At 40.7% G+C, this 21,555-nt stretch overlaps 1 protein-coding gene across 2 annotated transcripts in view; it reads left to right on the top strand.

Annotated features, from left to right (window-relative positions):
* The window catches only part of PDE4B (phosphodiesterase 4B), a 587,629-nt gene that overhangs the window by 475,436 nt on the left and 90,638 nt on the right, over positions 1–21,555 (top strand). For both annotated transcript variants that reach the window (XM_032137056.1, XM_032137057.2), the window contains one exon: positions 2,505–2,554. In XM_032137056.1, the coding sequence (XP_031992947.1) occupies positions 2,505–2,554 (50 nt within the window). The remainder of the gene's footprint in view (positions 1–2,504; positions 2,555–21,555) is intronic.

Genomic DNA, 21,555 nt, shown 5'->3' with positions numbered 1-21,555 from the left:
ATTTTGGAGTTCCTACTATTTGCCAGGCAATATGGTGGGACCTGAAGAGTATGTAAGCAAAGAGATCAGAACCGGATCCTGCCATCAACAGGTCACAGATTACTAGTGGAAATAATATGTGCCAATATGGACTGTAACATGAAGAAATGACCCTAAATGTACAAATAAAGCACCATGAGAGATTAGAGAGACCATTCTCGGCTAAGAGGATGGCATCCTTTGGAGAAGGTTTGATGGGTAACTTAAGTTAACCTTAACTTAATCTTTGATGGGTAGATTGGTGTGGAGACAGCTTCCTTGACAGGGGAATGAATGGCCTGAATAATGGCAGGAAAGGGGCAGCACATATTCAAGGAGAAAGAAGTGATCAAGTTTGGCCTTGGCAAGTGTGAGTCAGCTCTGTCCCTCATTCATTCGTTCTTCTATTAAATAAGTATTTACTGAATGCTTGTCATATGAAGGACCATCCTGGGTGCCAGGGATCAAGTGGTAAACAAGTTGTTCCCTGCTCACATAATGTTTACATTTAATCTAAGGAACTATGTATTGAACACTAACTAGACAGAACCTATTTAAGCTATAATTTTAAAGTGCTACAAAAGAGAAGTACAGGATGCATGAGAGCACAGAGCCAGTCAGTGGTCTGAGATGAAATGTCAGGCAATGAGGAATTATGAGAGATAAGCTGGAAAAAGGATGTTGGGGCTAGAGAGCAAGGACTTTGAATGCCAGGCTAAGGATTTTGGAATTTAATCTCTTAATTTTCCTGAAAAACAGCCCTCAGTATTAGTGCAGGTGTTATCAGCATACAGTATAGTGGAAAGAGCATGCACTTTGGGTTCAGAAAGACTTAGCTTTGAATTCTGACTGTGCCAATTATAAATCATGTGTCAGTATGTTTCTTAACCTCTCTGAGCTTCAGTCTTCTTATCCTTAAAATGGGGTGATAATACTCCCAGCGGAAGCTAAGAAATACCTAGCACAGCCTAGCAGAGAAAAGCAATCACTAGATAATAATTTCCCTTCTCTTGTCATATGTGAAAATTTCATACCACTGAGAGTTTAAAAGTACCCTGTCTAAGATCACCCAGCTAGTAAATTAATGGTAGATGTGGACCCTGTCTATAGACTACGGTTACTAGGTATGTGTACCTACAAGCTAACTTGTCCCTAACGGACCAGAGATTAATTTAGAGCAGTAGAAAAACCTAGAGAAATAATTCTGTGGCCACACCAGTAGGAAGACTCTCCTTTAGCAACAACGATGCAGGCTGTTCTTTGTCATTTAGAATTTGGCTTTGTTCTCACGCTTGCCTGTGCATGAGAATGCAAAGAGAAGTGAAAAACGCAGATTCCCAGGCCTCATCTCAGATGTACTGAAATAGACTCTTCAGGGTTGGCAAAAGAAATTTAATAGCTCCCCAAATGAGTCTGATGCGTATCCATGTTTGAGAACCACTGGACTAGAGTCTCACTCTCTTGCTCATTGCAAATGTCCTGTTACTCCTCAGTGGAGCAGAGAATCCTTAATACCAGTGTTTCTGAAAATGTGGTCCTCAGACCAGCAGCATCAGCACCACTTGGGAACTTTTTATAAGGGCAAACTTTTAAGCCGATCCCAGGTCTACTGAATCAGCAACTCTGGGGGTAGGGCCCGGCAGTGTGTCTGAATAAGCCCTCCAGGTGATTCTCGTACACCCTAAAGTGTGAGAGCCCTGCTCAATAGTAATCCTGAGAAGTTCTCCAGCAATGCAGCGGGAAACAGGAGAGTCTGTTAGAAGTTCTGCAAAACATGAGAAGAATGGTAAGAGCAGTGAAATTGAAAGGTTTGGGGCAGAGAAAGGGAAAGAAACAAGAAAAAAGGAGGAGCCCCAGTACTATGGGAACGTGGGTTTGCTTGTTTTCATTTAACCCCTGACATCAACAGGCTTGTTATGACGTAGAATGACGTCCCAGTTCCTCTATGTAAATTCTGTTCCCTAAGTAAAGCAAGCTGGATGACTGTTCCCAGTGGCTGTGTGACCTTGGCAAGCGACTTCACCTCTCTAGGTCTCAGTCTCCTGAGGCACAAAAATTAGGGGCCTGAAGTGATTGATCACTAAGGGTTCCTCTGGCTATAACTTTTTACAGCACTGCCCAAAGGAATTGAGATTCACTCTGACATTTCCAGTGACACCTGAGCAAGTGACTCTTTTCTGAGGGCTTCTTGGAACAGCAAAACTTAAAACAGGGGGCTGGTTGGGGACCTGGAGTAAACAACTTCCTTCCTGGAGAGTCTGAGCATCCTGAGGCCTTGCAGAGGGAAATTCCAGGCCATCTGGATGTGAGAGAATTGCAGTCATCTACCCGGGTTACAGGAGCCTGCCTTCCGGAGATAACATTATGTCACTACATAGTTCATTACGACCTGGAAAAGTCCTTAATAACCATGAGGGAGGGGTGTCAGGGATGGAATGGGGAGTTTTGATACACAGACTCAGTTCTTCTTTTCTCTGTCTCCACAGGAGGTCCCCAGCTGCTAGTCAGCCTCCCGTCTCCAGAGTCAACCCACAAGGTAGGCCGTGTCATAAGGTCTATCTTGATGTTTCAAGATAGAATAATAAACATGCCTCTTATTCAGAACTGTTTTTTAAAACAATAGCGTTGTTTGCATATTGTCTCTCTCAAAAGTATGTCTCTTGGTAACTTTTTTCTAAGGTACACTGGAGCATTACTTCACTCTATTAAAACCACATTAAAAGCAGTACTAAATCATTTGCCCATTGTATGTGCAGGCTTTCAGAACATGATAAACATGGGGTAATGCTGCTTCTTCCCCAAAGAGGAGCAGGAGGCAGAGTTGTATTGACAGTGCAGCTTGACCTCAGCTTGCTGGCCCCAGTAAACTCCAGGACAGCTAACCTCAAAGACCTAAGGTGCTCCACGCTGGCCTGAGGGCCCCTGCGGATATGTTAGTGGTTTCCCTCTTAATGTCAACTATAGATCCCACTTGAATCTACATCCTTTCCAGGTGTGAAACCAAAGGCTCTTTCCAGGTCACGAATCATTTCTTTTGGAGGGCATCCAACTTTGTTCCTCAACGTTGTTTTTTTTGTTTTGTTTTGTTTTGTTTTTAAGAACCTAACCTCTCATCTTTCAGAACAGTGCATCCACTTTTCTTGGTGTGTTGAGAGCTGCAGAGAGGAAGGGCCACCTTGAAGGAACACCATGGAGTTCTGTTGAACTGAAATTCTTCTTCACACAAAATGCAACCCGTTCTATGATATTTGTTAAAGTCCAAATCATGTTTTCTCCTCAATCTGTTCCCTACTATTGTAGCAGTAGATTTGAGAAAAACCACAGGAGAAACAATTCAGATGAACTCACACTGAGATCACCTAATGCCTGACACCTAACAATGCCTCACACACTTTTCTATTTCCAGCAGCGCTTCATACTTAAAATCTTTCTCACTTGGTTGTTGTGTTTTCTTTCTGGTATCCTGATCATAAATATAAGGGAAGTATTACAAAAGCTCAGCTTCTGAAAGAAAGGAACAAAAGCAGCAGATTCTATTGGCTCATTGGCTTCTGAAGTATTTGTGGTGCATGCTTTTATAAATATTTTTATAAGAGAAAGATTGAGAATGAGAAAAAAGTGAAAGAAAGATATTAAGTAAAGGTGAGTTTACTCTAGAGCCCCTTGATATGAAACACAAAGAAGTAAATAGTTCTCTATGGACTTCAAAAACCTGGTGTGCTGAATGTACTATTTCCTTTATAACTTTTATAAAAAGAAACAAAATAGGATATTTTAACATATAACTCGTGTTACATACTTGGAGATCAAAGGAGGAAGTTTTGAAACTCCAATCATTTCATCATATTGGCCTACCAGTGAGGCAGTGTTGCTCACATTTCTATTAGCCAAATTTACATCAGTTTGGTTATTTAGACTATGTTTTCTTTTTCTTGTAATAAATACTGACAAACATTAGGAGAATATGTACAATTTATGGCTCTATAAATTAGCTCATTAACCAAAGATGTGGTTGGAAAGATCCTTTTGTGATTATTGGCACAGCAACTACAGCTTGACAACTAGGGATTCTTTTGTTAAAGTCTTCTCAAACAATGGAGCAAAGAAATGACAGTACCACTCAGGCAATTTGTTTCCTTCTGTCTCTGTGGCAAACTACAAAAATCTTGGCTTTTCACTGGGAAGAGAATGTAGTGATACCAATTATTACGTAATTATGGGTTTCAAAATCTCCTTAACGTTTAGCCACAGTTAGAAAAGGAAGGAGGAGACACACATCCCGTGTTTTGTTCTTATTATCAGCTTAAATAAGTCAGGCAGATTTTTCCTGTTATTTTAATATTTATCAGCATATGACAAAGAGATGTGTTTAAATAGAAACTTTAAAGGGGAATGAAAAATAAGTGGCTCAGAGCAAACAGAATTGAGAACTGGAGTGCTGCTTCAAAATATGATTTTTCATGATAGTAAGATCAGGTTTTTATTTGTCAGTCCTGAAGTTGAATTCATGTATTTCAACTGAAATCTAAGATAAAAGGTACAAGAAATCTACGTCAATTTAAACAGATTTAGCAACAACCCAGTTTGCTCAGAAAGCCTGACTTAGATAACTCGATTCTTGTATTGGAGCAATTCAGAGAGAGAGAGAGAGAAAGAGAGAGAGAAATACCAAATCTTAAAATGCTTTATTATTTCGAACATATAAATGAGAAAAAACGTAATTTATTTTAAAAGCTAATTGTGAGAAACCATGGTGAATTGGTACATTTACTTTTACAAATTGATTATTAACTGAAATATTAAATGGATACATCAAAGGAAAGCTCTCCGTTTGAAATACCCCTCTTTGGCCAGGCGTGGTGGTCACACCTATAATCCCAACACTTTGGGAGGCCAAGGTGGGCAGATCACGAGGTCAGGAGTTCAAGACCAGCTTGACCAATATGGTGAAACCCCATCTCTACTAAAACTACAAAAATTAGCTGGGTGTAGTGGCACATGCCTGTTGTCCCAGCTACTCGGGAGGCTGAGGCAGGAGAATCTCTTGAACCTAGGAGGCGGAGATTGCAGCGAGCCGAGATCGCGCCACTGTACTCAAGCCCAGGTGACAGAGCAAGGAGCAAGACTCCGTCTCCAAAAAAAAAAAAAAAAGAAAGAAAGAAAGAAATACCAGAAATACCCTTCTTCTCACTATCCAGCCAAGGTTCTTATCAGCTCTCATGGCTCAATGCAAATGTCCTTACTTTGCAAAGACATCTAATTTTTTTTTAAGTTGGCGTAATTGCTCCTTTTTTGTGCTATGGCAACAATTTAATTCTCTGATATACTTTAATTCAAGGCTTCTTGTATGTCTCTCCCATTGGAGATAAAGCTCTTGAAGACAGGGACTGCGCCTTATCTATCTTTTTATTACTTGTGGTGCTTTCACATAATTATTTTCACATAGTAAGAACACAGTAAGTGTTGAATTGACTGGGAAAACTACATAAAATTTGGGGACTTTATGTGAAGGAAAATACATACAAAATAAAATTTTAATAATGAGCCAATATTTTTATCTCTATTGCTGTGAAAATTATTCAAATTGTGTTTTTTCACTATTAAAAATTAGTTATTGCATTGAAGTTAATAGAGGTTTGAAACACACTCTAAAACTGCTTATATATGTTAGTGTGTTCATACCGGTTTTGAACAAAAAGAGTGAAATCTAAGAAGTTGGCATTTAGCACTTTGAATAAGAAAGCCAGAGTAGAGCAATGGAGAATTTCAAGCCCAGAAAGAACAACGAGGAAGCCATATGTTCCCAGGTTGAGGAGAAAGACGCAGTAAATCCTCCTGGGGGTGTCGAAAATGCCAATGTTGTAGTTTTTTTTTTTTTTTTTTTGAGACAGGGTCTCGCTCTGTCACCCAGGCTGGAGTGCAGTGGCTCAATCTCGGCTCACTGCAAGCTCCACCTCCTGGGTTCACACCATTCTCCTGCCTCAGCCTCTCCAAGTAGCTGGGACTACAGGCGCCCGCCACCACGCCCGGCTAATTTTTTGTATTTTTAGTAGAGACGGGGTTTCACTGTGGTCTCGATCTCCTGACCTCGTGATCCGCCCGCCTCGGCCTCCCAAAGTGCTGGGATTACAAGCGTGAGCCACCGCGCCCGGCCCAATGTTGTAGTTTAATGAGCATCTGAATTTGTTTCACATTTTGCCTTTCACAAGCACAAATTCCAGGCTCTCCCTACATGGTGCTCAAGGATTGAAACAGAAAGGAAAAAATAGAAAAAGAAAGAAAACTCCAAAACAAGGCAGGAACTCGAATTCTGTCACCTGTACATATTCACAACAGAAAATTGAAGTAATTCTCAGGATTCTGGGTCCCAAAACTATTTGCAACAGGAAAATGGGGTGCATGCATACACACGTGTGTGTGATAATTGTCCCCCTTTTTCCATTCCATCCTATCCTTTGCTCTTCAATAGTAATCACACATATGTCATGACAGTAAGAATTTACTGAAAAGATAAATTATCAAGTGTTCACTGTCTTCTTTACAAAATGATTTTTTGCTTTATAGAAGGATTGGAGAAGCATCCTTTTAATGGCTAGCACATCTGAGTCATGTAAATGTGACTTGATGTAAAATAATATGTATCACATATACAATATTTCAGCAGCCAACTTGATACATAAGGTGGGTGCTCTCTACTAAATTTCTTTTTCTAAAATTTATCAGTAAATTTACTGAGCAGGAACATTACCACTGGTAACAGATCAGATGTTATGAAAAACCACACAGAAGTCTATGGGTCACTGGAAATGACAGCAAACCATAGCACCAAGATGAGTAGGGAATCACTTTGAGGACTTCAAGCCAGATTGCTGAAGATACTAACGATATCAAAGCCTGGATATCCATAGCCTTGATTTATGGTGGTTTTCAACACCAGTCAATTAGAATGCATTTCAAGAAAAGACTGTGTTCGGAGAAATCGTATGAGACAGTAATAGGGCTTTCCAGTAAAGCCTGAAATAGGTTGGCCTATGTGAGAAACAGACTTAATTAAAGTTTTTCCAGTGCTCACGGAATGCATTTCTTTTAATATGTGTCTAGGCCATTCTGGGGAGGAATTGGCTTTTTACCAGTTGATAAAACAGAAGAAGAAGCTTTCTCCTTGGAAACCTATTTCTCCGTATGGGTTCTGCCCATAGCTTTACTTGATTATGACTATCCTTCCGGAGGTTCATGTGGGTGTACCAGATGCAGGGTCTCTTCAAGTAGTGGACAAGAGGGTCAGTGAGTTATCTTCAATTTTAAGGAATTCAGAAAGTCATGACATTGATTCCGTCCTCGTTCTTTGTCAAAACTTTCAGGACCTGTGATGAGACAGGGTCTATATGTGCATGGGTAAAGGGTTCTCCGAGAACCACAGCAGTAGCCTGAGAGCAGTGCTGCGTCAGATGACTGGAAATGAGGCCCAGCATAAGCAGAACCTTTGCTTGGTTTCTACATTAAGCAAGAACTGTCAGGCAGGATTACAACACTTATGGACAAATAGGAATAAAATCAATCTTGTGACCAAAGGCTGTGACCAGTCATGATAAAGGAAGGATTAGAGGGAATTATAAGAAAAAAGAAAAAGGAAAGAAAAGAAATAAAAAGAAAGGTAAAAGAAAAAGTCAGAAATATCAAACGATGTTTTCTTCCTTATTCTGAATTCTGTGTGCTGAATTGTTGGAATAATTGCCTTAATTATTCACCTTCAGTGTTTAGACAGCCTGCATATAAAATGATAGCAAAAATGCACCAGAAAAGCCCCAGTTATTTTGAGAATAATTTTCCAAATGGTTGTTTTGTAATAATTGCTTTTGTCTAAAATAGCCCTCTTATGAAAGTTTACCCCAGAGTATCAACACTGAGCTATTTATATTGATTTGCAGTTATTTCATACGTATCTAAAATTAAGTATTGGTAGTCGCAGAAATGTTAATGCCTCAGCTGAAGTGCAAATGTTAAATTGTTTCCCTCAAGCAGATATTGTCAAATAAAACACCCTGCTTATTATGGTTATTTCACTAGTTCAAAATTAATTTGCAAATTTAGCATAAATATTTCTTCTCTTTGAATGAAACCGATGAGACCTCATCTAAGTTCTCACTAGCTGCCTGAACAGTTGAGTCCGTTCCGTGTTGACTCCACTTCACGTTTTTGTACTGCTGAGAAACACCATCCACCCACCCTCCCCTTGAAAGTTGGAATCATGCATGTTAGTAAGTATTTCAGTTATGCTATTGACGTCAATGGAGTCATTAAATAGATTGCTGGCCCTCCCAGAGGCAAATCGCTGCCAGGGACCTAGATACAGACACGTTTTTTACAAAGACAACCATCAGGTTTTGCTATAGCAGTAAGCCAGAGAAAGGGAAAAGTTTATACTGTAGCAGACCTATCTCCAAACACAGTTTCTTTCTTTCTTTTGCATTTTAGTTCCGGCCTTTCTTTCTCTTTGGTTACAGTAGGCTCAAGCAGATACCCAGATATTGTTGCCTGAATGTTTTGTGTGCAAAAGCATCTCCTGTAATTGAGACCATGAAGGGAGGTACCCCAGTTTTAAAAATGAGTCTCACCTTTTGCTCTACACAGCCTATCTTGATGTTGACTTTGTTGCATAAATTATCTAGGCAAATCACTATTGTCTGCCAGTAAGGTCGTGTTTGATATATAGTTCCCTGAATAAACAGTCTCCTCCAGACACACACACACTTTTGTCCTTTCTGCCATCCCTGCGTGGCATGTCGCTGCATCCCCTCGTCTATGAATCAAGCTTTTTGCAGCTAGCACTGTGCTGTAGCATCGGGGATCTGCAGCAAAGGGTGGAGGAGGAAGCTGGAAAGAAAGCTTCACTTCTCTCAGCTGCCTCATCTGCAGCGCTCCCACAGGAGGCCGTCCACGTGCCTGTGTCCTCCCAGACCCTAGCTGCTGCCTGCCTCCAGCCTGGTCGTGCAGCTCCCAGGCGTGGCAGGCAGAGCCCTTTAGGAAACATCTGCCTTTTTCTGGGCATTCTTGACAGCTCTATTTACCTGCACAGCCCCAGGAGTCAGAGCCAGAGATTTGCCTCACACATCTGGACTCTTCCACCTCCAGGATCGAAGTTAGGGAGACATCTTGAGCAGACAGATTTCTTCAAATCCGGTTGTCAGAATCTATCCCATTGGTTTTAGAACCCATTTCTCTCCTCAGTCCTGTACCTTCACTCCCTGGACACCCCCAACCCCCATTACTTATGGTAAGTTTGTATATAAATGACAGACATCTGACTACCTCTGGTAACCCCTTTTGGTTCATCTGGAGACCCAAATTCATTCCCCTACACAACTGTCCCTTTTTCTGTTTTTCTGACTTTGAGTAGCATCTTCATGATCCGCCCTTTTATCTCCCTCTTCACCTACCACAGCCAACCCCTTTGGTCTTTTTCTCTAATCTTTCTTTTTCCTTTTCTCCCCCACTTCCTCTGCCTTTGTTTATTGTTCCATCATCCTGTACCTAAATCATTGTGGTGGTCCTCCAACTTGTTATTATTGTCCTCATTCTTTCTGCACTCCAAACCAGAATTCTTTTTTTTTTGGAGGGACGGAGTCTCACTCTGTCACCAGGCTGGAGTGCAATAGCGCGATCTTGGCTCACTGCAACCTCAGCCTCCCGGGTTCAAGTGATTTTCCTGCCTCAGCCTCCCGTGTAACTGGGACTACAGGACCCCGCCACCATGCCCAGCAAATTTTTTGTATTTTTAGTAGAGACAGGGTTTCACCATGTTGGCCAAGATGGTCTCAATCTCTTGACCTTGTGATCCGCCCACCTCAGCCTCCCAAAGTAGAACCATTCTTATAAACCCCAATTATGGTTATATTATTTTCTTTTTTAGCTATACTTTGCCTTCAAGATAAGACCTAAACGTCTCACAAGGCATGCAAAAGCCTTTAGAATTTTGCTCTCTGTCTTTGTCCTCATCTCCCACTTTACGCTGCCACCCCCATGCACAACTGATGGCTGAAGTGCACTGAATATACGTCCCTGAAATACACCAGGATCTTCTTGCTTTCCTGCTTTCATATATGCTGTTTCTTCTACCTGGTTGCCTTTTCTCCAAAACATCATTTATATATTCAGCTCAGGGATTATTTTTCTCATTGTCACTGTGAACAAATTCTGTATATCATCTGATTCTTGGATTCAGGATTAAAATAAATATATAGTCTCAATTCAGGGCCTGGGCCCTGATATATACTATGTGCGTAGGAAACACTACTTCCTTTACCCATTTCCATCTGGAAAGTGCCTTTTAACCCTTCATCTTCTTGATATACCTCCTGCAACTCACCCAAAATTACTGTTAATTATTATCTCAAAATCTCTGTTATTACACTTGTCATACTGTATTGTAATTATTTCATTTTTTCCCATTCTAAACTAAAAGCATCCCAAGTTCAAATACTAATCCTCTTTTTCCATATCCTCAATTTATAGCATAAAGCCTGGGACATAGTAAATGATCAATAAGTGTTTATGGACTGAACAAATAGGGATGAAATAATGCCCATGCCTGAACCAGATAAGATTAGAAAGGAAGTGAGGCTCATGTTCAGCTTTGTTAAGGCTTACTGAAATATCTGCTAGCTCTCAGGACATGTGCATAGTGCTGACATCCCTTGCTAATCTTGACAACATGTGACTTTCAAGGCACTTGAAGTGAACCCTTTGTTATCCATTACTTCAGGAAGAAGTGGCAGTGTTAAAAGAAATTGAAGAAAATTAAACAACTAAATGAATTTTTATCATACTATATTGTTCTCTTAGTGCCTGGCATTGTGCTTGCCACAAAGTAGGCACTCAGGTAGCATATTGAATGGAATTGGTTTGAGAACCCAGTTAATCCTTCAGATAAGTTACTTCTCTGAGACTCACTTTTCTTGTCTGAAAAATGGGCATTTTTTTTTCTTGAGATAGAGTTTCACTCTTGTTGCCCAGGCTAGAGTGCAATGGTACAATCTCAGCTCACTGCAACCTCTGCCTCCCAGGTTCAAGTGAGTCTCCTGCCTCAGCCTCCCAAGTAGCTAGGATTACAGGTATGCGTCACAACACCCAGCTAATGTTTGTTTTTAATATATATTTTTAGTAAAGACGGAGTTTCACCATGTTGGTCAGGCTGGTCTCGGACTCCTGATCTCAGGTGATCCACCCTCCTCGGCCTCCTAAAGTGCTGGGCTTATAGGCATGAGCCACTGTGCCTGGCTGAAAATGGGCATTTTAATATTCTATATGTTAAGATTGCTGTGAGGGCTAAACGAGAAAAGCTTTATATAGTGATTAAGAGTGAAGACTCTGGAGTCAGACTGCCTCTTTCAAATTCCAGCCACACCATTTTGTGACCTTGGGACAAACTGCTTAACCTCTCTATGTCCTAATTGCCTCATCTCCAAAATTAGGATGGAAATTGTGTGTTTTGGTTGTAAGAATTAAATATGTTAACATGTATAAAGCATGTAGAAAGTCCCAGTGTTAGTATTAGTGTTATTAGTGTTATATAACATGCCTCAGATAGTACTCAGCACATAGCAAGCCACCCGCCTTCTGGTATCAGTAGGGAACCACAACAGAAAGCCCTGTTGAGATCTTTCTAGAAGGTTCTGGTCTACTTTGCTTCCATAATAATACAATCTGAAGGTATTAATTTTTGAAGTTTAAGACTTTTTTTCCTCCCAAGACTATAGAAATCTGGTTATATAGAAATAGTTTTAGAGCTGAAGGTAGGGTTCTCCAGCTCATACACGGGAAAGTTGAGGAGTCAGGAGGGAGAATGGAGCTGATACCAAATACAAGAGGACACCCCTAAATACAGCTTTTTCTCTTAAAAGCAGAGTGCATAAAAAGATTGTCAAATTATTTAGGACTTCTGGTAAACCAAATCTTAGTTAACTGAGAGTCCCATCTTGCATAAGCCTGAAAGGATGCCACTTTATATGATAGCATAATTACAGCTTGTACAGCACATCAAAGTTGTATTGAAATACATGTTTCAGGGCTGGTACACACCTATTCAGGCATAGGTGTTACAACCCAGGAAGCTTAACAGGGAGTAGAAGTAGGAGCTGGTGCAGAGCTTCCCTTTGCAGAGAGGACAAAACCCACTAGCAGAGTCCACAGGAAGGGAAGAGGATTGGCCCTTTTGGGAACAACTTTACACCCTCTCCAATTACTGCTGAGAAGAAAAAAGCAACCTCATACCCATCTTAACCCCTTCTCCTCTCTTTATTGGAAGGGAGGGAGATAAAAAAGGAGGTTGGAGTTAGCCTAGAGAAGAATGAATATGGAAGTTTGCTAGGAGACAAGGAAGGAAGAGGACCACCGAAGTTCCTTTTTCTGCCTCCTGCTTCCCCAAGAGGGTATGATCCTGGGGGCAGGGTGAATTCTGCTTGCTTGCTTCTGATCAACCCCGAGCCAGCACATTATGAAGTTGCCTCCAGAACTTTTCTTGGAAGCCAGGAGCATTTCAGGGAACAGTCTTTCACCCAAGAGGAGGGAAACAAAGCAGGGACTGTCCCCTTAAAATAGAGAACAAGCAACAGAACTCACTAGATTTTTTCTTGGTTTATTGTCTTGACTTCCTCCCAGCCAGAGCTGTTGACAAGTACCAAAAGTGACCCCTTGGAGTTTTCTGTATTTTTCCTACCCCCTCTCTGGCTGTGTCCACAGAGTAAGCTGGGACCATGGTGATTATCCAGCTTATTTGAATCTTAGAGGCAGCCAGGTCAGATAATGCTATTTTCTCTCTGCCCCCTCAATTGTATTTGGGGCTTCAAATTTCTAGGGTCTAGTCTGGCTAGTACTGCTGGTCTAATAAACTAGATAATGTCCAAAGCCCACATGTGTGCCTCTGATTTCAGGAAAGGTAACGGGCTAGTGCTTATTCCATTTCTGGCATGTGTCAGGCACAGTGCTAACCCCTTTGAATATATAACCTCACCTAATTCTCCAAACTAAACTTCTTTGCATATATTATTGCCCCTATTTCACATATTTGGAAAAAGAAGATTCAGGAAGTATATGGGGCTTACTCAAGACCACAAAGTTAGTGATCGAATCAGAACTGAAAGCTAGATCTGTATTTCTTGAAAACCCGTGCTCTTTCCTCTACAGTCTAAACCACACTGTCTCTGCCTCCATCCCACTGTAAACCTCAGATGTTACAGCTTATCAAGAAGGGGATGGGGAAAATATTATAGCAAGAAAGCGAAGTGACTGGACTACCAACAACCTTGATAATTATTACATACTAGAGTACTTTCTTTAATTTCTTTCTCATCTATCCATTTTATTGTAAGTAGTAAGCAAAGATGTAAGTAAACCTTGAGAGAAATACATCTCACATGTCCATTATTCATTCATTAATGTATTTAATAAACGTGTTAAATTCATACTGTATGCAAGGCACTGTGTTAGCCACTGAGGATGCTGTGATGAAGAGAATGCATTCAGACCCTGATCTCATAGATCTTATGGCCCAGGAAATAATGCATGAATAAATTCATGACTATACACTTGATAATTGTAATGAAGGAAAGTACAGAATGCTTTGATATTGGCTCACTTTTTCACCTGTAAAAATGGGAATAATACTAGTACTTACCATTAGGGTTCTGGTAATATCTAAATGCGTTATTTTACGTAAAGCATTTAGAACACTGCCTGGCACCCAGTATTATTTAGTGTTTAACTATTATGATCATTAGTTTTATCATTATTTATCATTGTCATCATTATCATTAGTCTAGTGTTATTATTGTTATCATTCTGGGGACTAACTAGAAGAAAGGAAAGAACTCTATAAATAAATGACTTTAAACTGGAGTCCTGAAGCTGAGGAGCTGGGGTATAGATCGAGGGGCGGTGGGCCTGAGAGAGTAACCAACACCTCAGAGGTGCCACAGCCAGAGACCTGGGCAGTTTGAACAACAGTAAGGGACACAGCCACAGAGACTGAGAGATGCCAGGTTAAGCAGAACATTTGTAAGTCATGGTAGACATGTAGATTTTACTGCAAATTCAATTGGGAGCCATTAAAAGATTTTGAGAAACAGATTGACATGATCTGATGTGCATTTTATTTATTTTATTTTATTTTATTTTTTATTTATTTATTTTTTGTTTTCGAGATAGAGTCTTATTCTGTTGTCCAGGCTGGAGTGCAGTGGAACGATCTCAGTTCACCACAACCTCCACCTTGTGGGTTCAACCGATTCTCCTGCCTCAGCCTCCCGAGTAGTTGGGACTACAGGTGTGCACCACCACGCCAGGCTAATTTTTGTATTTTTGGTAGAGATGGGGTTTCACTATGTTGGCCAGGCTGGTCTGCAACTCCTGACCTCGTGATCTGCATGCCCTGGCCTCCCAAAGTGCTGGGATTATAGGCATGAGCCACCATGCCCGGCCTGATATGCATTTTAAATACACAACTTCTCTTTGAGCCCCAAGTCTGGGTTACTGACATCTCCTATGTGCTCCCAGTACCTGTATTTTCTCTGTCATAATACTCAGCTCCTGCCCCTTCCATGTACCTCCTGGTTAAGAAGACAGGCTCTGCAGCTAGACTACCTGCACTTAGTTCTAGTTCAATACCTTTCTTTCTCTGTATGATTGTAGAGAAGTAATTCAGCATCCCTGGGTCTTGATTTTCTTACATGTTTAATGGGGATAATAATAGAACCTTCTGCATAGAATTGTTTTAAGAGCAAAATTAAAACACTTAGAACAGTGGCTGGCACACATAGAGCACTAAATAAATATTAGTTGTTTTTAATATATTGTAACTGCCTATTTTCTTACACTAGACTGTATGCTTAGTTCCTGGCACAAGGCAGGTGTTCAAAAATATTTACTGAAAAAAAGATGAACAAGGAAAGAGAGGTAGTGTAATAAATTGTAACTAAAAGAAGAGAAAGATGGCTGTCCTATTCATGGGAAAATAGGCTTTCTTGAAACTGGGGTATATTCTGATAAGGAGGAGCCTGCTTATGGGGCCAGAGAAACTGAATGACTTTGCAGCTGCCCAGCTGCTACAGCTTTGGGGAACTTGCAATAACATCCATGGGACAAAAATTTGTTTCAGAATCTGTGATGCCAATCTGGACTGCCATCTGCACAAAAAGAAAACTGGGCTCATGAAAGAGCTTTTTCATTCTCTTGGGCTATGTGACTATCTCCCTGGAAAGCAAACGCAAGGCTAAACCTCCGGAGTTCTCCATTTGCTGCCTTTGGAAGGACAGTCTCACCAAAAGAGCCAGTTATCCTACTAAGAACATAACACTATGAATTCCTTTTCATCCCTGCATTGCTAATAGGGCCTCAAAGGAACAAGGGCTCAGTTCTGTGAAGTAAACACACACCTTTAGTGTAGTGAATAAACACTGGAAGAAGCTTTTCACGTATTTGTAAGCTCGGAAGTCTTTTAGGCATTGAGTAGCAACAGCTCCTTTATTGCTTCATGCAGCTGCATGGGGTACCTGCCTGGACAAACAATGAATCCTTCAGCTCTCTGAATGTTCCAGTTCTGTGCCGTATGTGTGTGTGTGTGTGTGTGTGTGTGTGTGTGTGGTGTGTGCATGCATACGTGCATGTGTGCTGGTTTGTTACTTTTATATCCCAGAGGAAAATAAGGGTTCTTTGCATGCTTTTTGTCAACACAATGGGTCTCTGTTCTTACTGACCTGGTTTTCCTTTATTCCTTCCCTCTCGTCGCAAGTTTAAGCAGTCTGGCTTTCTTCATCCACAGAGCAAGGCCTTCCCCTGATTTACCCCTCTCTGCATGCTCTTCACACTTCCAAACCATTTTCCATATAGGCCTCTTAAATCTAATTTAAATACTTCCCTCTGGAAAGCCTCAAACAATGAGTCCCGCCTAATTGCTCCCTCCTGTACATGTCCTATGTTGCTTTCTAAAAGCCTCATAGCTCTTTATGTCATGGGAATAAGTTTTTCCTTCATTATTTGTCAGGTGTGTGTGCACTACTTAAGCTAAAATTTTTTTATTATGGCATCTCACTGAGCCCAAGGGGAAGGAGGAGTACTTGTGTGAATAAGACTTAGACTCTGATTGTGAGTTTAAACCATTTGGAAATAAGAAATAAGATACATTACTTGAGGCCAGGAGTTCAAGACCAGCCTGGCCAACATAGTGAAATCCCGACTCTACTAAAAATACAAAAAATTAGCCAGATGTGGTGGCATGCTCCTGTAATCCCGGCTACTCAGAAGGCTGAGGCAAGAGAATCGCTTGAACCCGGGAGGCGGAGATTGCAGTGAGCCAGGATTGCACCACTGCACTCCAGAGCGAGACTCTGTCTCAAAAAAAAAAGTAAGATACATGAAGATAAGGACTGTGTCAGTCACGGTCCTCTACAGAAACAAAATCAGCAGTAGGAAAATAAGAATTTGGCTCATGCAATTATAGTGGTTGACAAGCTTGAAATCTATAGAGCAGACAGTAAATTCAGGCAGTAATTAATGCTGCAGTTATGAGGCACAACATGTTCTTTTCCAGGAAGCCTCAGTTTCTGCTCACAACTGACTGCACACGGCCCACCAACATCATCAGGGGTAATCTCCTTTAAGTCTATTGATTGTAGATGTTAACCACATCTACAAAATACCTTTCACAGTCAACATCTAGATCAATATTGATTAAATAACTGGGTACTATAGACTAGCCAAGTCGGCACATACAACTAATTATCAAGGACCCATCAACCAACAACCCCAAACACCTGTCTTTGGAATTATGCCTAGCTCTTCTACAAACAAGATGTATAAAATCCAGGACAATAAAAATTTTTGTATTATTTCTGATTGAGTCTTCACTTCAAAACAAAATAAAATAATCATTCATGCTAGCTCACAGAATTGCTTTGAAAACGAAATGATAGTTCGAAAGACCAGAAGTGCAAACTATTGCTACTTTGAACACCTTGACAGTGCGCAAGTAGTGGCAGCACACCTGTTAAATATTGGTGGCCACACAAACACATCACCATTCTCTCTACTGAGCAGACATGAGAGAAGAGAAAATCTTGGGCTTTTGCTTTACACAAATGCCGATAAATTTGTGCCTAGTACCTGGAACACACAACTGATTATCTTAAACTCAATGGAGAGAAATATCTTTAAAAGAAGTTAATTTGGGCCAGAAATATCTCAGGGGGGGGTAGGAGTGAGGTGGGAGCATTCTTTATGTATATTTCCACAGAGTTGAGTATGAAACTTTATTCCCTATAAAAACAAATTGGAAATTTGAATGTCAATCCAATTTGCCAGGTTATCCTTGAGATGCCCTTCCTTCTCACACCTGGATATTAAAACTTATCTCCATTTCTCCGTGAGTCTTGTATTCCTGTCACTAAGAATGCCTCCAGCCTCTTTGCAGAGCATGTTGGCACCAGGCCCCCTTGTAAAGCCACAATGCCAAAGTTCTGATCGCACCTCCGTATTCCTATGTTTCCAGTAAGTCTTTTAAAGGCATTTGGCTCCTGCCTCTGGTCTTGAATATTTTAGGCCTATTGAGTCTAGAATCTAGAGAAAATGACAGATTAAATGTAGCTCAGAACAAGAGGGTGTTGTCCGGAGAAAGCTGAGAGTGACTGGCACAGCAGATGTAAACATCGTCACCAGGGTGTACATAGCTTTAACTCAGGCACCTGCATGGGCATCACAGGCAGTATGGCACAGATAGTTCACAGGCCTGGGTATCTATGCTTATGGACTGGCCTTCCAAGTGCAGTTTCCTGCTCACTCTTATTTATCTTCTGATAAAGAATTGCTCCCAGCAAATTACTAAACTAAACCTACTGCTGATACTTTTACTCCAGATATACAAACAAGTAACTCTACTTCCTCTGCTTCTGCAGAAGTGGAACATGCTTCTACAATTCGCTTTTCTAAATTTGTTGATGGATTATTTATTGCCCCACTCCTCAAGTTTCTGTGGAGGGGATTCCATCTAATCTTTAACAGGGAACACTTTTGGGGAAATATTCCATTTTCTCTCTTCTGTGCTGCCAGAGCAGAGGGCAAAGACAAGTAACAGTGAGTGGGAATTATAGGAGAGGTTTTTGCCTCAGTGAGCCTTTTAACCCATTAGAGATCTGGAAGAAAATGGAGTGGGTTTCTCTGGGAAGTGATTTGTTCTGCATTCCCTTGCTAGAAGATCACTTGTCTAGACATATGTAGGAAGTTTAACATGGGTTTTCCTCATTCGGAAGAAGGGTGGATTCAATCACTTCTGAGATTTTTCTTGTGTTAGGAGCATATATGATGGAACTGTGTTTTGGTAAATCAGTTTCAGATCTACACTGCCCCTAAAGTGTTTTGCTTGTTTCAAAGGTCTCTCCATAAAGCATTTGTTTCAAATACAAGGCACGGGGGAGGAGGTGTTATCACAATATCAAACCCCTGCTAACTATCAGATTTTCTATTAGGTACTCTGCAAAGGAGATCTGTTTTTATCCTCAACAACCTTCTATTAAGTCAGTATTATTATCCCATTTTTTTTAACCAATGAAACTATGCCTCCATGAGTGTAACTAGTAGTATAAAGACACTCACTCAGCTTGTAACAGACAGACCTAGGATAGGAACCATAAAGACACTCAGCTAGTAAGCAGTAGAGTTAGGATGTGAACACTGGCTTGTTTGGCTCAGAAGCCTGTATACTTGGCATGAGCTCTCTGTGCTGCCCAGTAAGTAAAGGTGCATGTGATGCCCACACAGGTACCTGTGTTGAAGGTACGTATACCCTTGAGATGATGTTTACATCTGCGGTTCCAATCACTCTCAGCTGTCTCTGAACAATACCCACTTGTTCTTCAGCAACATTTAATCTGTTTTTTTCTCCAGATTCTAGAACTAGAGAGAATGTAGGAGAAAATATATTTCAAGCTTTAGTTTTCCCTCATGGGAATAACTGAGCCAATAGGGAGGTGGCAGTGTCTTCCTCTCTTCTAGGAATAAGTCGCCTTCCCTGAAAGACTTTTGGGTTTTGAGTAGGCCATCCTGGCAGGGAAAAGAGGCAGGGGAGAATTTTTAGGACGTAACGAAGCTGTGGGAGACATATCTCCAGTGCATTACTCACTGCTTAAAAGACACCCTCAGCCTCTGACATCACAAAGAGAGAGAATTAGATTTCAGATCAGTAGTGAAACTGAGGTGTGTCTTGCTTGAACACAAGGAGGCAGCCATCCAACTCTAGGCTGGCTCTGGAAAGTCCCATTTTGAATAATTTGCTTCTTATGATGCTTTGTTCAGCTTCCCTACCTTAAGTGAAACTGTGTGACTTAAATGAAAGAGCACTGAGCTGAAACTCAGGAAACCTACACTTCAGTACTGGCACCAACCAGGTGTGTAACCGGAAGTAAATCCTTTAACCTTTCAGTCATCTTTAGTTTAAATTATTTTGAGTCTTTGAGTCTTAGAATTCAATCTTACTTCAGATTTCTAAAATGGCTCCTGGCCCAAAAATAGTGGTGTGTGGGTGTTGACATGGATAATTCTTTGTCAGGGAGGAAACAGCCCCTCGGTAAGAATCTGAAATTCAAGCCTAGGTCTCTTTGGTCTAACTCCAAAACCTAGGCTTCTTCCACCTCTCCTACCCTGACAAGAGGCCATACTATTGTTTCATAACAAAGTGTGTCTTTATTATTTTTATAATCCCTGTTAGCCTTGTCATTGGCACAGTTCATTAGCAAACATTCACTGAGTGCTTATGAGTGCTGGGAAAACAAAAAGGAAGGGGACATGGTGCCTGACCTAAGCTTAAAAGCATTTTCATAAGGAGATTCTGGAGCCACACTGCCTGGATTTAGATCCCAGTTCTACTATTTTTAGACTAATCATTTCTTAAACTTTCTGCATACCTCAGTTGCTTCATCCTCATTTTCTTCATCTTTAAAATCTTCCTCTTAGAGTTGTTTTAAGGATTAAATTTGTTACTTCATGTAAAACATTTAAAATAGTGCCAATCATAGAGGAAAGACCAAATACATCATTGCCATTATTGTTACTATTATATATATATGTATATATGTATATATATGTATATATGTATGTCAGTCCCCCTGTGTCAGGAGTCTTGGAAGGTTGCAACTGGGTCTTGTTTGCTGGCACTTAATAAATGTTTGTTGGATCCAATTATTCAACACATATTTAGAATGTTTCTACTATGCGCAAAGCCCTCTGATGGATCCTTGGTAGAATCCAGAATTTTTACAACTTACTTTTTAAAAAATTACCGTGTCTTAGCGCTTACATAAGTATAATTTGGAAATTTTTTTCTCTTTCAATATTTCTCTTCTTTCTTTTACTGTAGCCCTTGTGTAGAAAGTATTAAGGAACTGAGAGGAAGATACCGCACACATATGCTTGCTAACTTAATCATATGAGCCATCCTGGAGGAGGTGGGGTTAACAACACACCAAAAAGAAGATTCTTCTCTTTCTTAAATGATAAATGTCTTTTAGAACTCTGACGTCAGACAAGAGAGTACTGCTTACTTTTAATGGGTTTTCTGTGTCAGAGAGAGAGGAGGGAGAGAGAGCGAGAGAGAGAGAGAGAGATTCATTCACTCACCTTCTCACTGACTCATTCATTCACCCTAAAAGCACCTGGTGAGTACTCAACCACAACATGAATCAGGCATTATGCCTGCGCAGTGCTGGATAATGGAGATACAGGAATGAATAAAACATGGTTTCTTCTTTGGGAGAGTTAACAGTCGTGGGGCAGACAAACATAAATTGATACATAACACAGTGTAATAAGGATTTTTCAGAAGCATGAATAAAGTGCTCTGGAAGGACACAGGAAGGCAGCTGGTTGGGAGCAGGATCCTATTCTAAGTACAAATAACACTCTGTGCTGAGCTGTACCTAGGAAATTTATAAATTGGGTTTTATTAAATTTTAAAAATTAGTATTTCCCATAGCTGGGTCTTTCATTATACAGCCAAGTTTTCAGCCATTTCAGCTCAAGTTAGCATATTCTTTGAGCACCTATTATAACCAAGTGGATTAGGAGACTACATATTAATTCTGACCACGACTAGGACAAGGAAGGTATAGGATATATGATTTGAACTCTGCCTTAAAGAATAGATAATATTTCATAAGGCAAAGTGAGAAATCGTTTTTAAGAGGACAGACCATGCTCAAACAAATGGAGGCCAGCCAGGTGCAGTGGTGCATACCTGTAGTTCGATCTACTCAGGAGGCTGAGGCAGGAGGATTGCTTGAGCCCAGGAGTTTGAAGCTGTAGTGCACCAAGATCATGGCGGTGAATAACCACTTCACTCCCACTGGGCAACAAAACAAGACCCCATCTCAAAAAAATAAAGTATGCAGATGAACAAGTATAGGTTTAATTGCTTAGTTATTGGAATGAAAGTCACCCTGGGGGATTAGTGAAGAAAGGATAGGGTGTAGGGATATAGCAGGACATTAGACAGGAAAG

The sequence above is a fragment of the Hylobates moloch genome, unplaced genomic scaffold (genome assembly GCF_009828535.3).
Source record: "Hylobates moloch isolate HMO894 unplaced genomic scaffold, HMol_V3 SCAFFOLD_18, whole genome shotgun sequence".
NCBI classification, from domain to species: Eukaryota; Metazoa; Chordata; class Mammalia; order Primates; family Hylobatidae; genus Hylobates; species Hylobates moloch.
The sequence above is the reverse complement of the archived record's forward strand: the minus strand, read 5'-3'. Positions and strand labels throughout refer to the sequence as shown.